The following is a 22315-nucleotide window of genomic DNA, read 5'->3' on the forward strand; positions in this document are numbered from 1 at the left end:
GAGATTATAAAGGAGGCTGCGAGGGAGTTGGAGGGATCTGAGTAAAGGCAAAGAAAGCGCACACGTTTACATTAATATACAACTTTCTTAACACACACAAGTTTTAGTATAAACTATTGCAACTATTCAATACAGATCATTATGTGAGAGGGGCTGCTACTGTATGCGCAAGATGTTACCTTGTTATAAAAGTGGTCATATATTAAACTTTGCACAGTGATAACAAGTAAGGTGGGCTCATTTCTTAAAGTTATATTTATTTACAATTTGTGCACTTTCTTTAGCCTTGGCTCCCAGTTTGTTTTTCATAACCAAGTCTCTGTGGAAGGCTTTAAAAAAAAAAAAAAAACTACCTCTGGGCTACTCTGAGCACTGAAAACAAGAATGACAAACACCATTAGCTGAAAAATTTCCATCTCGTTGCAACTATGTTATTGTTTACTTTACCATACACATCCTAATATGGTTACCTCCCTGTCAAAGCGGCCTGAGCGGAGCTGAGGGGCCCGAGCAGGGAGACTATTTCAGCTGCCACTTAGACAATAAGAAACAAATGCCATAGTCTTTCAGCGCCTTACAGTACTTGGCCCTCGGCGGTGTTGGCTAAGGTTCCGATGTGATATTTATCTACCTCACAATGTACCCCCTCCTTGCATTTATTGTGTCGTCTTTTCTTGTCCCCCGTCCGTCTTTCTTTATTTGTCTGCCTCCTCCATCGATCTCTGTCCGGGTGTTGGCTGTGTGCGGGGTGACTGATGAGTTTGCTGTTTGCTGTGTTAAGTTATTTATCGAGGGGTGGACCAGAGGGGTGGGGGGTGGGACGGTCTGGTGTGACTGGTGCGCCTCCTTTGGTTCAGGACCGGGTCACGAGCTGAAGCCATGTATGAATCGTGAACGTTGTGGATAAGTTTGGTTATATAGTGCTCGGATGAGGTCATCTTCCACAATAATCGCGAGAGCTCTGCTGAGATGTGTTTTAGAGGAACATTAACGCTTGTGGCTTTGATATATAAAGCTTTACATTGCTCTCTGTGAAGATGAAGTCATTTCCAATTGGAATTTTTCATGGAGAAAACTTTTACATTAGAGCGACTGATATTGATTCTACCATGGCACAGACTTATACGTTGATTATGATATGTACCTGAATCAGGATTTTGAACTCCTTCCCTTTTTCCCACAGCATAGGGGCGCCATCTGCTGGTGTTTTGTGTAACTACATTTCACAGAAGTGCATTTGACAGATTAGGACTAATACAGTATTTCACAAGAATACTAGCACGTATACTAATAATGATAACAACTACTGTAATCCAACTATTGCTACAAATCATTGAGGAGGTCAAGTACTTACCGTAGGCCAGCAGTTAGATTGTCCAGTGCTGTTTCAGATGCATGGGTTGGCTTTTCCCCAGTTGGAGGAGGATGATGGCAGCCTCACTCCAATCCTAAAATCCTCACGTTTATGATATTTGCCCAGTATTATCTGTGCCGCTGGATGAATGGGAGGACAGAGCATGTGGAATGTAGAAGGTCAGTCCGGCTGATTTACACAATACAGAGCCACAGAATCCTTGGGAAAATACTTGGGCCAGGATCAAACACACGTCATGTGATATGCTCTTAACACTGACCTTTAGATTCATGCCTTTTACTTTTTCCCATCAAAACAGCATTGGAGGGATACGATAAGGAGGAGATGCGCTCTACAGATGGGGTTGCTTGTTAAGAGATGTTTTGTCACGGCAAACTTATTAGTTTCGAGTTTGAGTGAAGGTCTGATCTTGTCCACATTTTTGCATTGTAAATCTGATTGCATTTTTCAGCAGCACATTTCTGTCTATTGTGTGGAAGCGGTTGTAATTCAGTGTCAAAAGGATACAAAGATAGACTGCATATGGCAATGAAATAAACCTATTTGTTGCTTAATTTCTACATAATGTGGCAAAAGTATGAAACATTTTAATCATCAACTTAAGGAATGTATGAATTAGACGATTAGTTTAATATAACTTGAGGGTGTGATAATGTATTGTGTTGGTCAGCGAAAGTGAGAGTTATTTCATAAAAATACAACAGAAATGCTACTAGCTACCAAACAATCGCAAACTGTTCAAAGTTGAAGCACACTGCTCTCTGATTGGCTGCCTGTCTGTGTTTGATTGTGCTTCATGACAATTTTGAAGATGCACAAAATCTGTTCATTCCAATTAAACTACTTAAGTCCCCACAAACACAGCCTAGAACAAACTCTGAAATGTGTGTTCCTCTTGAGTGACTTTCAGTATTCTATGTGCAGCAACTCAAGTTTTGTTTGCCTGTTTTGCGTAAAGTCCTGTTAACTGTATTTACTTAGGCTCTTGAAAGTGAGTTTTTTTTCCACTTGGGCACCGTTATGTTTTGCTGATAAACCCATGGCACTGACCTTTTGTCTTGTTCCATTCTCGATACAGGCTAAAGTCTCTTTGTTGATGTTAATGAACTTTTCCAGTTGCTTGTTTACTGACTCCAAGGTCAGATTCTGAGAAGGCAGCGGGTGTTCATGTGAACGTACAGTATTTACGGCCAAAGATGTGCAAGCATGGAAAATGTATACTGTTGCACTGGCCAATGCAGATTGTATGTGCACTGGACAGACATTAGGCACACTTATAACATGTAATGTACCATTGACATAACATGACAATAGGATGGAAATGACATAACAATACTACAAATGTTTTCCTCCTGTACAAAATAATAATTTGATATGTATGCAGTGTCACATATTCCTAAATCAGTCTCTATTATGTACAGATACGTTTGAACAAACATAAGAAGCAGTATATTATTAAATTCTATACATTTTAACAGCTGATATGTTGTTAAACCTTTATTGTGAATAACCTTTTGGAAGTCACAATTGTATCCTTCTGTAAGCACTAAAGATATGCACTGAACATTATGCGCTGAGTGGAGAAAAAGCAGCCAGAGACAGCGAAATCAAATGTGGGACCAGTGGGGGTATTAAAAATGAATTAATGGAATGTTTCTTGGGCTCTTCTCGAGGTGAAGTGTAGTGTTGAAAAATAAAATTTATGTTGCCAGCTACTAGCCGTGAAGGTGCATTTGGACTGAGTATCCTTTAATTAGAAGTGAGATATTAGCATTTCATAGGGCTTTATGCTGGTGAGGGGATCGGCCAGCCACCGCACCTTCATTAGCCGCTTCTGTGTGTAATGAGTGCCCTCATTAGCTGATGGAGTGGATTTGCCCTGACTCTTTCTTGAAACACACATCTTTTACATACTTGCGCAGAATAAGGTTTGTAAATGGATTTCTTAATGAATAAAATAAGATGCCTCTTCTGTAACATGCGACAGCTACAGTTGATAAAGCATGGGGTACTGTGTGTAAAAAAAGTCATTTTAGGGGGAACATCTGTAGATCTGCTGCCAACTATATATTTTTTCTAGTGCACTTGCTGCTGGTGCCATGTGTAGTGGATTTAAAAGTTTGAGCTTTGCAGAGGAGCTGAGTACTAATCATATTCTGAAGTTTGCACACTGAACAGCCGACAGACCAGTCAGAGGCAGAGCGGCCGTGTATTTCGTGTGATATAGAAGTCTTCCTAAGCCTTTGGCTGCCATTCCATTCTCAGAAACAGGCGTGAAGTGATTAGTATTTTATTGATGAGCTCCTCAAGTGGCAAGTGTGAGAAATTGGATCTTTGATCTCCTGGAGTTTAGGAAACCTCTTCTGAGTGTGTGGAGCTGCAGGTACCGCACTCTCCTCTCCAGCTTTAGGCCAGCACACAGTCCATACAGCAGACGCTCACACTCTGAGCCAGCTGTCACTGAGACAGATCTCCCGTCTCTTCCACAAAACACATATTTGTTTTGTATGTTTTTACTGAAAGTCTACATGATGATTACAGATGTTCATTAATAGAACTGGGTATTTGTTTTAAACTTTAACCAATCACTTTGATATGCTAATTACAGAGTAATTTAATTTGAGCCCAGTAATAATGATGCTGTTATTACGGACATAAATGATGCAGTTAAGCTGAGAGTAATCTCATTTGCATACTGTACATGCCAGTAAATTAAGCCTTTCCTGCCTGGCTTCAGCTTTAATTTTCCACTTCTTTTCACCGAGCATCCCTCATCCCTGTGCCTAATAGCAGGTCGGCTTGTTTGATGTGGAGAGCGGCTTCCTCTCACTAAATCTAGTCACAATATGTAACACATAAAGGCTCTCATTAGAAGTCTAAGTGCTCTTTTAAGAAGTTGGTATTAATAAGCCAGCATGCTTTGTAGTGATGCACAAAACAGGTCTATCCCTCGCTATAATAACGCAGCTCCTCTTAATCTACATGGGAAATAAAAAATAATGACGATGTTGCTGCCGATAGTTAAAGAGAGTCTCATCAGATTGTATATGGCTATGTGTTGATCAGACATATCTTCAAAGAGCTGATTGTATTTTGATATCCCTCCTTTGGAAAAAAGATGAAGGGCATTAAGATGTGTTTTTAACAAAGATTTCCCCCCGTCAGACAAGAAGGTAATTGAAAAATATTGCCCCATTGTATGTTTAGAGCAAATAATTTAGCTGCTCTTCTTTGTACAGATGTGTTTTGAAGTCTTCATAAAAGCGACGATGGGACACGGGCAGCCTTGATAAAAGCTCCTGTGTGTTCATTAGAGAAGCAGCACCTCGTGGCGTCCGATTGTGTGATGTTTGCTGTGAGAAGGTAAACATGTTTGTCATACTGGCTGTATTTATGCTGATCAAACACCTGAGAGGCTTGCGGTGAATCTTAAGGACTTTGGCTCCACAGCTCACTGCGGCCAGCCACTCTCTTCACATCTCACAGGATCGCTGTCTGAACTTCTCTTCCTTTTAAAGTTGTTTCCCGTCGTGGATTTAAAGCACCACCTTTTACCAACAAAAAAAGATTATTATTTTAGATTTTTTTTTTTTCAATGAGGGCAAGATTATCCTCACGACAACTTTACGTCTTTGAACAGATCAAGCAAGAGCCTTCGGGGGGAAGCCATGGTAGTCTCTTTAGTCAGTGTAGTTTCAAGAATGCTAACCTCTTTAAAGCAGTACAAACTCATGCCCCCAGAGGCCATAAGCGCAGAAGCGTTTTTTTTTACTCATTAATTGTCCGTGAGAGTAAATATTACGCTGACAAAAAAGACATAGGGAGAGAGGGATATTGTACATCCAATTATATAATGGAGGTTTTTTTTTTTCACTCAAACGTGGCTGTAAATACTGGCTGGTTCCGAAACGGGCAGATTGCTAAGAGCTCTTACGCCAAACCGGATGTGCGTCAGCGTCCGCCATGGCAAGTTGCCTCCGAATTGGTAAGTCAGTTAGGAAGTAGTTAGGAAAAGGAGCCTTGATGCTAACTATCATGGCCACTTTAGCATAGGGACCTCTGATGCTAACTAACCAGTGATTAGGAGCTATGTGCCATCCCATAAGCCACTGCGCCAAAAAACCCCACCCCCCTCGCCCCCACCCTCGTGATTCATGCGCAACCACTGTTGATTGACAGGAGCACATTTAATAATAAAAATAATAATAATTAAAAATTAAGATTCTGCACAAGCCAAACTTTATAAAAGTGATAAATCCATGTTGTCGTCCCCACAGCTCAGTCACATGTCAGTGTTAAAGAGTAAACTCAGGAAACAGATTAAATGCTTTTGTTTTCATTTAGTAGAAACTTAAGCCACATGGATCATTTGCATAATGTAGCTTTATGAAACAGCTGTTGAAATAAAATAACACTAAAGGGAAATGTTTGGATCATTTGGATTTATTTTTTTCCTTAAATGTCTTTGTTTGGACACTATGTTGTTGTTGGACACTGTACACTAGGGGGCGACATGCACTTTTGTTTGGCCTGCACTCCACCAATAACTTTAAAGAAGAAGAAAAGCAGCTGTTGGTGATGTCACTTCCCCTTCCCCTGTTTAAGGACGGACGGATTGTGCAAATGCTGCTGAAGGTCTAGTTCCCTAACTGCATAGAGGTCTAACAGTTGACCCCATGAAAGGTTAAGGAGTTAGTTGCTAGTGTTAGTGCTTAGAGGCTACAATTTGATGGTTTCGGATTGAGCCACTGTTTAAGTGGCGCTAGCCCGCAGTTAGCTTTGCCCATTAGCCTGTTAGCTTCTTCTTCGTGATTCCATTAGTGTGTATTGGTAACTCTGACCCGGAGGCAGCGAAGTTGCAATTGTGGTTTTCTGGCCAGAGACACCAGGGGGAGATGAAAGACCTCCCAATCATCCCATTAACAATTGTATTACCCCCAGAGGAACTACGAAAAGGATTTATTAAGGTAAACAAGTTACAACTTTATCTTTTCAAATGATTATACATTTTGAAATATTGCTATAAAGTAAGTAAAGTAAAGTATAGTAAGTTGAGTAGGATAACACAGAATGATTACAAAAAGGCACTTAACTAAACAAGTATTTTTCAGGGGACATTGAAAACGCCACTAATTCTTACAGCATTTAATGTATCTCTCTGTAAATGTAATCGATCCATGGGAGACTCTTTGACGATATCTCCTCACAGCCGAACCTACCTCAACACTTATAATAGTCTTTGCCCGGCTTCGTCGCAGACTTTCTCCACCACTTGGTACAATTGCCCTTCAATAAAAATGCTCTTCCATTTTGCGCCATAAAGATTTCTTTCCCCGTCAACCAATTTTTATTAATTTCTTGGTCTCTAATTGTCTACATAAATTGCGGGCCGTTGCGGGTGAGAAATGTTGCCGTGTCACCCGGTGTAATCATCACCCTTATTTACCAATTCATTAAGATTCATTGATGCGGGATCGGTGTGAGGAAATGACAGCATAAATCAGGCGTCCACCGTAATGACCCTAATCAGTTGGGAATTGCACAAAATGTCACGATGAACTATGTCCTTGTATTAGTGCCACTGTACATCGTCATTGTGCGGCTTTATGGGCGCGACGTATTCTTCTGACACTGGCTGTATTTAACAAAAGAAAGACTCTGCTAAAAGGCACAAATTCATGGAAGGTCTTTTTGGTGTTTAGCCTCTCGCCCTTTGTCTCCACTTTAACTGCTTAATGGAAGGCACAAACTCTCCTCCGCTTTAACCCTTCTCTGGGATCCCGGGGCTTTTAAAATAATGACATGCTTGGTGGGCTTAAATGACCCCACTATAGCGTCACACAAGAATTGCTCAACAGAAACAGTTGTGCTTCAGATGCCTACACGCGCTTTAGTGGAAATAAACGCTGATTGCCATGTTGAATAGATCGGGGAAAACAAGTGCAATCGCCACGGAGGTATTTTCAAGTAAAGGTTAATGAAGAGACGTCTCTCTGGGCCGATATAGGACACTACATGAATGGAGGTCATTGGAAGGACAGTTGTATTTGATAATAACTGTACTCCAAAGTAAAAGAAGGATTTAGACATGTGGGTTGTTTTTTTTTTTAACCTAAATCCATATAATTGGACACATTTATTCTGTTATGGGCAAAGCCATAAAGGCACAGACCATTATGAATAGATCTACCAGATTTGATGACTTACTCCACTGTAATTACTGGCCCGCGTTTGGTTAAAGAACTGCAGCCTACCGCAGAAGTCGTACTGATTTAACAGAACCAAAAAGCATGGCCAAAAATCCTCCCCGGTTAGTCATTCCACTCTGAATGAGAGCGCTCCTTAGAGATGACATACCCCCATACGACAGCTGCTCTAATAAAACTGCTCTTCTCTTTGCATAGGCGGACAGTATTAATTAGACAAGTTCGCTGAGGCCAACCGTAGTTTTCCCAGGAAAACGCATCTGACACAATTTCCCTTCACTCGAGCCTGTATACTCATGGGACTGTTATATGAGTACCAGCCCCAATGATTAGAAATAAAAGTGCAATCAGGAATGACAGACTCTTTAGGTGGTGATGGATTCTGTCAAATTTAACTAATGGTCTGATTTGGATTGAGCTGTTTTGGAAAAGTTTGTAATGGGTATGGCTGCACTATTGTGTGATGCAGTATCCATGTCACAAAAAGCCACACGATAATGCATAATTCTATCTGACAAATCCTAAAACAAAAAAAACACATGGTAAAACAAATGGCAAACATTACATTTTTCTTATTTAGCTCATTTTAACCTTGTTTTGGTCCTGATTGACCTCTTTGTAAATATTGTTTTGTCTTCATTTAAAAATAAATAAATACATTTGTTTCAGAGTAAGTAACTAAGTAAGTAAGAGCTTTATTTGTCATTGTACAAGCCTACAACAAAATAGTGTTCAGGTGTTAGTGCTGAGCCACCGCGCCCGCTACTGTGGGTCAACCTGACCAGCATGTTTTTGGAGGTCAGGGAAACTGTAGCACCTGGAGGAAACCTGGCTAGCTGCCTTCAGTCTCCTCTGATCCTCTGAAACGGTGCATTGCCCCCTGGGTTTGTCCCTGTTTCAGAGCTTGGTGTCCTGCACTGGTCAACTCCTCCACCTCCTCCTTCCTCTTCGTCCTGCACGGCTCCCTCCGCTCCACAACAGTCTTTCACCATCTTCTGGGAAGTGTTTAGCAGTTTACTCTCCAGTGAACGTCTTTTAGCCAGAACAATAGAGGGCACGTGTGGCTTACATGTGAGTCTCGCCCGGATACCTCCTCAATGTCGCTTTTTTGTTTCCTGTTGTGACGTCTCCACTGTGCTGCAGGTGTGGGGGCTTTTGGTGCCTCTTCAGTGTTTCAGAAGTAGGTCTCAAATGGGTTTAGCTGATAAGCTAGCTGTTTACTTTTAAAAAGCTGCTTTCTTCAGGACTATTATGGACTCTTGACAGTAAAAAAAAATCCACCGAACGGCAAAGACGTACAAAAGTATCAAGTAAAACAATGTGGAACACAGAAACCACAAATGCAGTTTGCAGAAAAAGGCAAAAATGCAGCTGTATCGAGAGAGAGGGAGGTTGCTACCTGTTTACATGTCACCATGACTGTCCCAATGTGAGCGTTCTGTGTTAAAATGGTTTAATATAATATCGCAATATTCAAGACTATAATTAAAATATTGCAATATTTATTTGTATTGTGCAGCCTAGTGATATGCCTATTAGGAGACTGGATATAGAAATCTCTTCATCTCAATTTGGGTCCGAACATACAGTATTAGCATTTTTTTATTTTTTTATTCCTCCAGTCCGTATTTAATGTGTCTGGACTCTGCTTAACACACATCTTAACCCTCTACTCCACTTGTGCAACTTGAGCCAAGCAGAGTAGAGCAGATGACGTGCACCAAGCAGGGCTCAACTTTGCTACTGGAAATGGCCAACATTTTAAGGCTGGATGAGAAAATTGCATAAAATCAAATTGAATTGTGATCAGATCCCTGTGACGATCTGGCGATTTGTAGAGACAGCCATATCGTGATTCACATTGTTTTTGTCTAATGCCGCTCATGTTTCTTCACCCACTCCTTCTGTTGGTTAACCTTATCAGTAAGTAAAAGGTAATGTAACCAATATTAGTGAAGTGAGAACTTTCAGAAGCAGCAGGAGGATTTTGGTAGTTCTTTAAGGCAATATACTAATTGAGTTGTTTATCAAGACAGGTACTAAATAGCGAGTGCAAGCTGGAAAATGCTATTTTCTGGGCATGTTGCACCGGCTTTACCATTTGGAATAACGGTATTAGCGCTATGAATGCTGTGTGAGTTACACATGTGCAAAGGCTGCTGCTACTCCAGTTTTGCACATATTCCTCGTTTTAAGGAGCACACACTTGGTAAATGACCCCTTAAGTGTTTACAAGTGTTGGTATGAAATCAAAACAATGATACATAACTTTTTGGAAGGCATAGCGTCCACACCTTTTCGAAAGTTAGGATTAGTGCGCCAAATGCTTCATATTTGCCTTGTTAAATAAAAAAACAACTATGTGCATTCTTCGTTGAAATACATGCATCATTTCTGCTGTTGCCTAAATGTCGTAGTGCTATGTAGTAAAACAATACGCTTGTCTCCACATCCCACTGGGCGCTGATAGATTTGAGCTATGTTTTGGGGGGGCTCTGTGTGTTTGACAGCTCTAATTGGTAAGATGAGCTTGAGGGAAATACAGAGCCATTTTCTGGTGGGTCTGTGGTCAGGAGCCGAGGCCCCCGTCCCCCCTCTGTGTCCTGGCGCGGCACTGTTAATGGGCATGAGCCACATGTGAGCGGGATTATCAAAGTCAAATGAAGGACAGGCACTGAGAAAATGTGTGAGCCGCGAGCCGCTCCCAAAACAGGCCCCACATCCCAGAATTACTATTCCATCCATGTACAAGCACATTTCAACTCATTAGACTTCTCTATTTACTCAGTCTCAATCGGCCCGACTTGTACTAAAAATATCCTGCCTTACTTTGGCACATTCCGTCATTGTCTGTGCACAGCGAGCCGTTGCTCCATGGTGTTGCGCACATAGCTCCGCACAAGAAAGACAAGCAGCTATGTGTATTTTCTGAAATTATGGTTTGACTCTGCCTTCTACAACTGTTCCTGATTCTAATTCACCTGAGCTTGTAGCGGATAATATAATCACCTCACCTAGGATCCCATGTTGAGGTTTCCCTGTGCTCATGCCGTTGGAATACACTCACACAGTGTTAATTTCATGCTTGAGAATCCCATCATTGTCATTCCAAGGTGTCATAAATTTGTGTTTGACACCTTTTCTCAAGTTTAATACCAGCCAGCATGGGGTAAGCAGACATTTTGCTACGAACCAAAAGAAAGTTGTTTGTGGTGTGAACATCAATATACTGTATGAGAGCCCGTTTCTTGCATACACCTTGGCCTTCTGAGTACCCTACTACATCGAGGGTGCTGCTAATTATTTTTAAATTGATCAATTAAAATTCCTATTTATTCGCAAAAGACAATGTGACAATGTGTATATGAAATTATGAGGCTAAATTAATTATTATTTGAAAAAAGAGAAGAAACAAATCTGAAACAATTACAAAGGCCCCAAGGGGTCCTTACACCCATAGTTGAGAAACACTGATACACTTTAACAGTGTCTTGAATTAATATTATGCACATAAAGCTTTGTCTATTTCACGCATCACACAGCAGGATGCAAACATCATCCATGAAGTCAACTAGTTTGGGTAGCTGGGTGGGGGCTTGTTGATTGAGGGATACCGCCTCAACAGCCCACTTTTTAACGCACCACATTAGATAGGGCATATAACTTTATTTATTGGTTTTTCATTAAAGAAGAACTAAGTAACTTGTATACCTTAATAAATCCTCTCCGTGTGTGTTAATAGGATCATTGGGGGGGGTCTTTCATCTCCCCCTGGTGTCTCTGGCCAGAAAACCACAATTGCAACTTTCCTGCCTCCGGAGGCACAATACACACGAAGAAGAAGCTAACAGGCTAACGGACAAAGCTAACTGCAGGCTTGCGCCACTTAAACAGCATTTACAGCCAAGTTAGATTAAAAAAATAATATCTCCATTATGTTATTGGATGTATCCCTCTCTCCCTTTGTCTTTTCTGTCAGTGTAGTATTTACTCTCACGGACAATTAATGAGTAAAAAAACACAATACGATACAACGCCTGCAGTGGAGCTTATGGCCTCAAGGGGCATGAGTTACTTAGTTCTGCTTTAAATAGTGGAAATAGTTATGACAAGAAGGAAGTAGCTGACAGATTATAATATCCAATGTTAATATATTAATTGATAATAACAATAAGGATAATGAATTATTCATAATTATTATTATTACTAATTAGCATGCTGTGTAAATGCTGTGAAATGCAGCTAAAAGCTCTGCCTCGTCAATGCTGCCAATTGTAAGGTTAATTCGGCTGATGGGCTATACCACGGGCCATGTGATTTACGCCTGGACAGTAACATCGGCACTGTCCTTCCTCTCCCCTGTCTTTTACATTCAAAGTTAACAGGGTCCCACACAAATTAAGCGATAGCTCAAGATTTGGTTAAGGACCGGGAGAAAAACAGGATGAGACTGGAGCAGGTTCAAAACATTACATGAGACGTAACAATAATGGTGGGTGTTTTTGTCTTGAAGCTAACGGCTAACACAAAATAAAATTTAAAACTAGTGCAAGGTTTTAATGCGCCTGTGCAAGAAAGTAGTAAGTAAGTAGTTTGCATTTTATTGAGTTGTTTACATGTTGTATTGTAATTATTTAACACTAGCCTTTAGCTTGCAAGATTAAAGCTCCTGCCTTACGACCACTGGCGTTTCCTTTGGGGCAGGATTCACAGCGAACATGATGTTTGTAGCACGTTGCTGTGACTGTCCATCAGTAGCTCGTTGTCCTTTACAAAATCCGTAGCCATCTCTTCATTTGTTTGGGACCCTACTAAGCGTGAATGTAAAAGGGTACAGGAAGTACAGTGCCTATCTTATTGTCCAGGAAGAAATCACGTGGGGACACTGTGCTTATAGCTCGTTGTATGTTTGATGGCTGTTATTGCAGATATAAAGTAACTCATAAACACGCATATAGTTGTGTTTTTTAATTGATAAACTCAGAAAGTAATGTTTAATGTCAATGTAATGTCTAACTATTAGTTACCTACTGCTATTTCTCGTGTGGTCTTTCGGCACAATATGATACAATCCTGTACAACATCCTCAACTTAAATTAGTGTATAAATGTTTAAATCACTTTCTCTCATGCTTCACAAACAAGAATTAGAAATCAACAAATCAGACACAAATAAAAAAGTTCAGATTCAAACAAAACTGAGCTCACAAAAACCTGAGTATCAAAAATAATAGCCAACTTTCCTATTCACTTTATTTAATAAGACAGTAATGATCCAGATGAGTTTTAAAATGTGGTAAGTAAGTCATTGTGGTGTTGCACAGATTGATGATCCATTTCACCTCTGTTTGTTCTGTTCTATCTGACTTTGTTCATTGTTTCCTCTTGTTTTGAACACCAGCGCCTTGGAGCCTGTTGTTGTTTCCACAACGCCAGTTACTGAATAATTGAACTGAGTAAATGTTTAACATGTTTTTACAAGTTGCATGCTGTGGCCCTTGTGAGGACCTACTATTTGTTGGAAAAAATGCTGGCTCTCCCATGACTAAAATGCGTTTCCATAGGAGCTCGGTGCCTCGTCCATATTCACAGCCGCGAGCAGCTGCAAACCACCGCCTTAATGTCAAACGTCAGAAGAATGGCTTTTTGTTTATGCTCGTTTGTTTATCCTAGTGCATTTGCATCAACCACGAGTCACTAAAGTCAGGCCCATCCCCTGCACTTGTTTACACTGCGCCTGCCCCGGGTGTCACCTAGGAAATGGGTTCATTATACCACCTGGTTAATATGAAATAGCTGCTTCTATTTACCGTGGCTATGGCAACAATCACTCATTAAACAAATAGATGCTTTTGTTTGCAGATGTGCGTGGTCTGCTCAGTCTTGACAAGTCAGGGGAAGTCATGGTTTGCATATTATCACTATATCAGGGAAAGATTAACAGAGATTAAGTTTGAAAATGCTTTGAGTGGTACGTTTGGCAAGTGCATGTTGGCACACAGGATTGCATGGTTCTTTTTATCTTATGTTTTCCTGTTGCATGATGTAGAGAGTGTTATTTCCATATGGGCAAACCAGCAACTTTTTTGTCAGTTATAAAACAGCCCCTATTATGGATTCATTTTAAAATAATGATGGTACAATACACAATGCAATGTGTGTGTATATATATATATATATATATATATATATATATATATATATATATATATATAAAGCAGTTTATGCATTTAAATTTATAAAATATAAAAATCGCAAAAAATACTTTAATTTACAATGTAACATGTTATAAAATCATGTTGCCAATTATTTAAGAGAAGACTGTAACAGTTTAAACACATAGATTAATCACATGTATTAAGGAGTAGAAAGTTCAGGGTAAACATATGGAGACATTTAAACATATATATATATATTTCTTTGTAGGATATAGGATATATCCTGCCGAAATGAGTGTGACCATTGTATTTTGCTAAGTGGGTAACAGGTAAAGCACTATATTGCATTACATTAAAATATTTTATTTTTATCAAGTTCACTAATACAGTATGTGTTATGAAGTTATCACAGTTGGATTTGTAATTGTCCACAACAATGATGTTTTTGAATAGAAGAGCCAAGTTTCCTTCCATCAGCGAGTCCCACAGTGCGCGGTTTCTGTCTCTGTGGCTGTGTTGATTTGATTTTGAATACAGACGAGGGTGTGGGACCACTGTTTGAAAAAGTTATTGGGATGCATTCCATTTTGTGTGTCTGTTGTCAGGCTGACGTTCCAAGAGGCAGGTTCCCAGAGTACTTTATCAGTGATGAGAGCTGCGATAATGGATTATTTACCATACAGCTTGTGTTTGTCTTTGGACTTTTCCCTAGAAGCAGCCGCCAAAATACAGCAAAACATAACAACCTTCAAAACCTTGAGAAGAATTGCGTTGTACCTTTGCTGCGCATTGATGTGTTGTCTAGTGTGGCAACCAACCCAAACCCAAGTGAACCTCTGCCTATTGTCTCCTCAATTGTGTGTCTTTATCTCACACCCAAGAAATGTTGTGCTTTTGTTGCGCTTGTGTAAACAGGGCTGTGTGAGAACTTGGCAAATGGAAGCAGGTGGCCTCCGAGGTTCTACTGTCATGAGCATTAAAGAAAAACACAACAAGTGGAGAGGTCAGGGCACAGCTGCGCAGGCTGTCCCAGCTCCAGTCCTCTGCAGACCTGTGTAGGGGACAGGCATTGGGTTTCCAGTGAGCGGCAGGCCGCAGGCTCTGCTTAACCTTCACCCTGTCTGCTCAGGTGGGAGCCTCATGACTCTTGTTTGTACTGTACTCCCATATTCCAGATAGGGAAAACACAACACACTGTAAACAAATAGGATCTCTGACCTTTTTTTATTACCCACTGTTTGCTCCAAACACTTGTTTTGCAAGCAGTTCCCTGGCTCCCAAAAAACAGGCAGGCATCTAATAATCAACAACAGCACAGCTCTGCTTGGTTCAACTGAACTGAAGTTTGTTTTGATGTCCTGAAATTTCATTTATGTGGATTCTTTCGTTTCGCTGCTATGAAAAACTGACATACCACATAAATAACACAACAATTCTCATGGCTATCCTTTGTGTTTATTTTGTGGTGCTGCAAAGGCACTGGTTATTAGTATTACAGTGTATACTTGTATTTTTCCCCTTCTCCCTTATCAGGTAACCTGTCAGATGAGGCATCTATTAAGGGTCTTTTTTTATCACTGATTCACACACACTGCTCTATGAGAGGCATTTATTGTGCTGCTCATTATGAAATAACATACGTAAATGATTGTATTATATGAACAATTTATTTCCTTTCATTCTATTTTCGTGCCTAATAGAGAGTGGTAACAGTCAGTGAAGTGTGTATCAGGAGCTGCATCTAAATAAACAGTTGCATAAACAGTTGCATGGCTCAGTCATGTGCCCGCTGCTGCTGATGTCGTCCCCGCCTCAGTGCCTCCCAGATTAACATTGTTATCAGCAGCGCCCTCTAATAAGGCTCTTTCCTATCTACTTGATATTTATGATGGATAATGCCCATTTTCCATGTTCTATATTCCTCCAATTTTTTCTCTCATGATATTGCTGCTTTGAATTATTCTGTTGCGAAATTAATGAGAAAGTAGATTTATGGCTTTCATTTGTTTGTCAATTTGAAAATTAATTGGGTGTTAATTTTAGCCATCCCCTCATCAGTGCCGGTCCTAAGCATGCATGCATTACTTTGCATATATTGTACCCTTTTCGCTCCTTTATTGTGGGTCACTAGTTTTGCATACATTAAAATAGCCCTGCAGCTCATTCTCTTGATTACTTTTGGAGATGCTATGCATTCAGGAAATTTACGCCCTTCCGATATAATCATGAACATTTTGCATGGGATGGCTGTGCATGTATAATAGCCATTACTCTCAGTGCTTTTAAGCCACATTGGAAAAAAGGCAGAGGAAAAATGCCTTTTATTTGAAGAATAAGTGAGGTGGATAACATCAGTGCATGGTTTATTACAAATGGCATTTAATTTAGCATAGTTCTAATTAGGATTCAGTATGAACAGAGGCCTCTAGATGGAGCTTTAGCTGGCCAGATCCCTCAGCTTTGCTTACTTGGTTCTTGTTTATAGAATCCCATTATGGAGGGAGGCTGTGCCAGACTGCAGGGGTGAGCTGGGTCAACATGTGTCTGGAGGGAGGGGGAGGCTCTAACACTAGCCCAGGGAGCTGCTGCAGGACCGGCCCATTCTGCTCAGACAGGCCCCTGAGTGTGGGGGCGTTATGACACACCACTGAACCCTCAGATGACTCACTCTACACCAGAGGAGATACAAACCATTTGGGTTATTGTAGTATGACTACTGAGGGCTGCCATATAAGTCCTGCTTAGTAGTTGGTTATCAGGTACGAGGATGCACTTCTTTAAGGTATCCGAACTGCGCTGGTACCAAGCGAAATGTGATCAAGCTTTGATCTCTCACTGATGTCCAATATTCACCCTACCTCTGGCCCATAGTTGCAGGAGGGTATTAAAGGTTACTCTTGTAGTTCAGCTCATGTTTATCATCATTGTGAAATGACCAATTCAATAACAACCACAGAAAAAACGAGAGACTAGATAGACTCTTTGATTGCCATGCTATTTGTTTTACATTTTCATAATCCCAATTAAAACCACACAATTGTTTGTCTTCTTTCTTGATATGCCTTCAGTACCGGTTTTAAGAGCAGACAAGGAAAAATACGTCATATCGTACACACTCAAGATCTTTGAAACTTGATACACTTTAACACTGAAAATATTTAAGAATTTTGCGCACTGAACTTCTTGTACTAACACAAGCAATCACAGGAATCTTTCATGTCAAAGTCAAGCTGATTTAAGTATTGCCTTTAGCAAATAACACCACATTGCCGTTTTGAATCACTGAATCGCTGTTTCATATGGTAACACTACCTATACTGCGCTGTTAATGTGCTACATTTTCCCCCTTTTAACTAAAGCTATATCCTATCTCACCTACGCTCTGTAAATATCCTTAAGTGACAAGTTGTCAACCCCAATTTCCTATCTGTCACTGTGAGTGTGTGTCCCTGTGGTGTCTGCATCTTGTTTAGACCTGGTCTCTGGAGACGCTGTGCCTATGTATTTGAGCACTATTAGCTGGTAACTGGCCTTCCCATTACAAGGCTAAAACGCTGGCCCATAAATCTGCATTTAGTTCCATTTTCACCTTCTTTCATGATGAGGCCCTGTGTTTTAAAGGCATTTATTCTGCTTCATATAAATAATTAATCAGCCAAGTTAATTTGCTTCTGGCCCACTTGGTCAGCTTCATTAACCACGCTGGAATTGGGAGGCTAGACGGCATGCACTGAAGAGGCTGGCATCACAGGCACAATAGCTGTAAATCATTTGTCTGATTGAGCAATAGAGATGCAGATCTGCTACTGTGTCACCCGCCCACATTGGAGAAGGTGTTTTCCCCCGTCTTTTATTTTATTTATTTATTAACAATATTACAAGAACAATATTAAGCAAACATTCTCTTTCCAATGACCCGCATAGTTCAGAAACTGCTTTCCACACTAATAAGATGTTGTATATCTAGCAAAACATGTTTTCTTTGATTACAGTAAATATTATTGCCGACTAACACATTTAAACTGTTTACCCAGTGCGAAGGTTACGACATTTAAGGTGTTTTTCCAGAGCATCTGCTGCTCAAAGTCTAGATTTAAAACCTACACTTTAACTTTTAACTCAAGGCGTTCAATAGAAAATAAAACATAGAAAAACGCAGAAAACAAAACCTACATTAAATGGTACGTTTCAAAATGTTGCTAAAGGTCCTCATAGTCATTTTTAAAGGCTGTAATCCTCTCTGTTTACACAAAGCAAAAATAGTACGCAGCAAATGTCCGCTGCCAGAGCTTGTGTATTTTCTTTCCGAGGATGTACAGTTATGAGAGACAACTTTTTAAAATAAATACATGTATAACTGAAAGCTCTTATTTATATTGAGACCCGTGTTTTGGTGTTAATTGAGCATCCCTGAAGGATTTTCCTGTTTTTTGCCTGCATATTTCTCATGGAGATCCTTTGGCAGGCCTCACACAGTCGCCCTGTTTCCCATTTAAAAAACATTCTGCCGTGGTTCTTCTGGGAGCCTGCGAGTAAATATATCCATTTCCATAGAAAGTGTTTTGTTTTGGAGGTCCAGTGTTTTCCTGGGCTTCTCTGTGCTCGCTCGGCCCAGGTTGGGTTCCTCTCCTAGTGCGTGCCATACCCCCCACCCATTCCACATATTTCTCCCATAATGAACAACACAAACAAAAGTGAGTACTATTTGTCAGACAACCGCACTGTAAAAATCTACAGGGAAAGAAGCAGTTGATTAGCTTGTGGAGAGGTGGCCTGCTGCAGCATGGGTATTTGCCTCATTGGACTCGAGCAAACAAACACAAACCAGAGACCAAACCTGCAATAAACGTGAAATTGTGTGGGAAGCGTATGACATATGTTTATAGTTTGGCCCACAGTTGAAATGCGACCTCATACTTGTGTGTTTTAACAGCTGTTTCACCGTTCTTCTTCTTGTCTGCGTTTTTTTCTCTCTCCCAGGCTTTTAAGTCATGATGCAAGAATCTAGGACGGAGGCGACGAGCAATGGACCGGCCAGTCAGAATGGAGCCGTGAGTGCAGAAGGCGGACCCAGAGAAGGGCGCCCTGACAGCGTCCCACAGCCAGTGGAGGTGACTTCAGCTGACCTCGTGCATCTCCAGCACCACCAGGTAGGCCCTTCACACCTGTCTGCAGTTCATTAAAGCACATCAACTGCACGCTCAGGCACTTTCAGAGTACCTCTTAATATTTCATTACAAGTCCGGTACACCGGGTACATAAACACATTATCATTATTATTATTTATGTATATTGGGGCACTATGTTAATATTTAAACACAGGGAAGTGCTCTCTCTATGATTGTCTTTAGTTGTGGATGTGTTTATTGTAGCATGCAGCATCTGCATTCCTGTAAAATATTCATCATTCTGTTCGGACGCGTGTTAAAAGTGTAGGTGTCACAGGATGTTGTGGACAGCGAAAAAAGCAGAACACCCAATAGGATGAGGGCATCTTCCCTGACCTGTTGTAAACACAGCTCACACTCATGCTAATGTGGCACTCAGCCATGTTAGCTAGTGTGGGGTGGAGATGCACAGGAGCTTTATTACTGAAGACGCCCTAAACAGTTTGAACATCTTGGACTTGAAGCAAACAGACAAGCTTTTCCTGTGAGTGTCAGCATTATGTGTGGCACACAACAACGTGTTTAAGGAAACAACATTTAAAAGATCAGTGTGTCTTGTGCTATCTAGGCCAATCCGACAGGATGGCTGGGCTTGATGTCACGAGCTGTTTGGTGATGATGCACAGGCTCCTTGCTGCTGTCTGTTGTCACAGCACATCCATCAGCCACAGCCACACTCAGCCACACTGCTGCTCCCTAAAACAGGGGATGTTGGCATTTAAGTGCATATTTAATACATGTTTGTTGGTAACATACTGTGTTTCTGTATAAAGTGGGCTGTGTTGCAAACTCCTCAGTTAGTCTGCGGCAGTAACACCCTGCTCCACCATACAGCATTTAGGCCGCTCCAAAATCCTCTCCTCATCCCACAACTCAGTTCAAAAACTCCACCACCACTCTCTTTTCCAGCTCAAGAGAAGCATGTCGTCAGTGAGAAAATCAGAGCCATACTGAATTCATTACAGCAGTAGTCACACAAAACCATGGATAAAATTTCAATAACTGCAGGCCACAGTTGAGTAAACAGTTGCACTGAAACTTAATTCCTGTTGACTTTTCCTTCATTCCTGGCCAGGGGCACATTCGGATTCGCTCTGCAAAGACAACAGCGTTACAACTTTGATGAATGTGAGTCGGGTGGAGGGTGTGTAGAGGGGTGTCATAGATGTACACTTGACATTAATAAGGGTGACAGACATCGAGCCCTTTTGCTACAAAGGAGACATTTATCCAGGCGTGGACCCTTCTTTTAGTCCATCAGAAAGAAAACCGGGGGACATATAAAGATGGTGTGTTCTCCTTGGCTTCAGGTCTACAATAAAGTTACACCGTTATGTTCATCTATAACTTAAATGAGCTGATGCAAGTGAATGGATAGAGCATGTGGTTGTCTCAAGTACGCAGAAGATGAAATGTCTTTGCATGATGTTGCTAAGTCAGTTAATAGTTGACATATTAAATTTGGCAGAGTGGTGAACACATTTGCTTCTCATCAAGGGGGTTGTGGGCTAGATTTGCTTTTGCCTTTTATCCTGAGTTTGCCCTGTCTGTTGCCCATAGTTGGTGGGGAGCATCCTGGCCAAGTGAAGGAATGAAAGGATTTGAGAAACGCTAGAGCGTAAACTTAATTTTTGTATTTCAAACCATGCTTTCCACTCAGTATATTTTGTTCAATTTCTTTGTTTTGAACTTGGCATTGACTAGGAGTCTGGGACACATAAATTGTTGCATTTGATGAATGGCAAATGGTGCGTCTCACTCTCTGACGTTGGCTTCTGATTGGCTGCTTACCCCTGTGGTCTTTATATTCTCCCATTAGACTAAACCAGGATTTTCACTCATGCATCATGAATCATGTTAATTGTCCCGGGGGTATTACAATCTTCACTCAATTACTCAATAACTTTTTACTTTTGTGGCATTCCACGCTCCCTCTTTTCAAGTTTTATTTGCGGCATGCACTAACACAAGCTTAACTGACGCGTTGATGTTTTTCCACTGCATTCTTTGTTCTCCTCTATGCATCTGAGCTGCGCCTTCAGGTGATGCAAAAATCAATTGATAAATGCCCAAGGGAGAGCCCTGAGTGAGTGCAAACAACAAACCTGACACTGACATATCATTTATTCTTATTAGGGAACATAAGTATGAAAGACAGTGCTCATTAATAAAGATGGGGGATGAAATAATTGTAATGTGTTTGATCATCTTGATTCTGACAGGGGAATTCATCTTGTGGGCCAGTTAGATTTGAGGGAAGTGGACCATAAGCTCGATTTAGGCATCTCTATTAGTAAGACACGCACGGGGAGTAAAAAACGGCCCGTTTAAACAACATTTCTCTGGGTGTTAGGGAGCCGATCGGACATAAAAGAAACAAACACCGAAGTCAAGTATTTTATCATTTTTCCGCTGAAGTTCTACACCTTTCAGTTTTCAGTTTTGTCAGAAATATGCCCCTCTTTTGATGCCAGTTTTGAATTTGGTGTAATGCTCTCATCTTACCGTGGTGCGGCGTTCAGAACCAGCTCAGATTTGTTGGGGTTTAGCGCTTAATTAATGCCTGAGATGAGTCAGGGTTCTGGTTTAGCGTTGTTCTGTTCATCTATAGATTAGGGACGCACACTTTTATTACTTTTTAAGATTCTATGCTATTATGGACACTAATAAACCTGATAACTTTATCCCTTTTATTTCCTGTAAAACCTGTAAAATGGAAATTTTGTCAAGACACATTTTGTCCTGGTTTTCTTTGCCAATCCTTCATAATCTTGGTATAACTTGGTACAATACATGGTTTGGAATATTCTAATGCTAGCGTCTGTGTCGTTGCAGAAGTGTTGGTTCTGAACTTCTTGTGAGGAAGTAAAGATTGTTTTGGAGAAAGCATAAACAATAGTTGGGCAGAATGATGTTTTGCAATAGTTTGTTTTGTCGTGTTTGTTTCAAACAGGAAGTGGCGCTGGTGAAAGCCCTGTTCAGAGATGTCAGCACTTTTTTATGATGCATCTTTGATGTCATTAGATTTTAGTGTGCCTATAGATGAGGATGCTGCTATCTATTGATTATATGCAGTGAAAGAGCATTTTTGCCATCCACTGTTGAAGACCAAAGAATATGCTGCTAACTATGTTTGATTATATATATAATATATATTTTGTGTGGCAGAAACACATTTCCAGGGCCCTTAATAGTTGGATTCAGCCTCTGGTTTATTTTCTGTATTTCTAATTATTGAAATATAGGGAATGATGATTCTCTGTGTACACTCATATTTTGTACATTGTAGAGGCACTTTGTCTTCCCTTAGAGCTTTATCACCAGCAGCTCTCAGGTATCCTCCGCTGTTCATATTGTCACAAGAGGCCACACACACCCGACAACTTATTGGAAAATCTGGCGGAGAGGA

The 22315-nt window shown here is 40.6% G+C and overlaps 1 protein-coding gene across 10 annotated transcripts in view; it reads left to right on the forward strand.

Moving 5' to 3' along the window:
• The window catches only part of foxp1b (forkhead box P1b), a 169980-nt gene that overhangs the window by 55138 nt on the left and 92527 nt on the right, over positions 1 to 22315 (forward strand). For all 10 annotated transcript variants that reach the window (XM_079578555.1, XM_079578564.1, XM_079578562.1 and 7 more), the window contains one exon: positions 18719 to 18888. In XM_079578555.1, the coding sequence (XP_079434681.1) occupies positions 18730 to 18888 (159 nt within the window). In that variant the 5' untranslated portion in view covers positions 18719 to 18729. The remainder of the gene's footprint in view (positions 1 to 18718; positions 18889 to 22315) is intronic.

The sequence above is a fragment of the Gobius niger genome, assembly GCF_951799975.1.
Source record: "Gobius niger genome assembly, chromosome: 20".
NCBI lineage: Eukaryota > Metazoa > Chordata > Actinopteri > Gobiiformes > Gobiidae > Gobius > Gobius niger.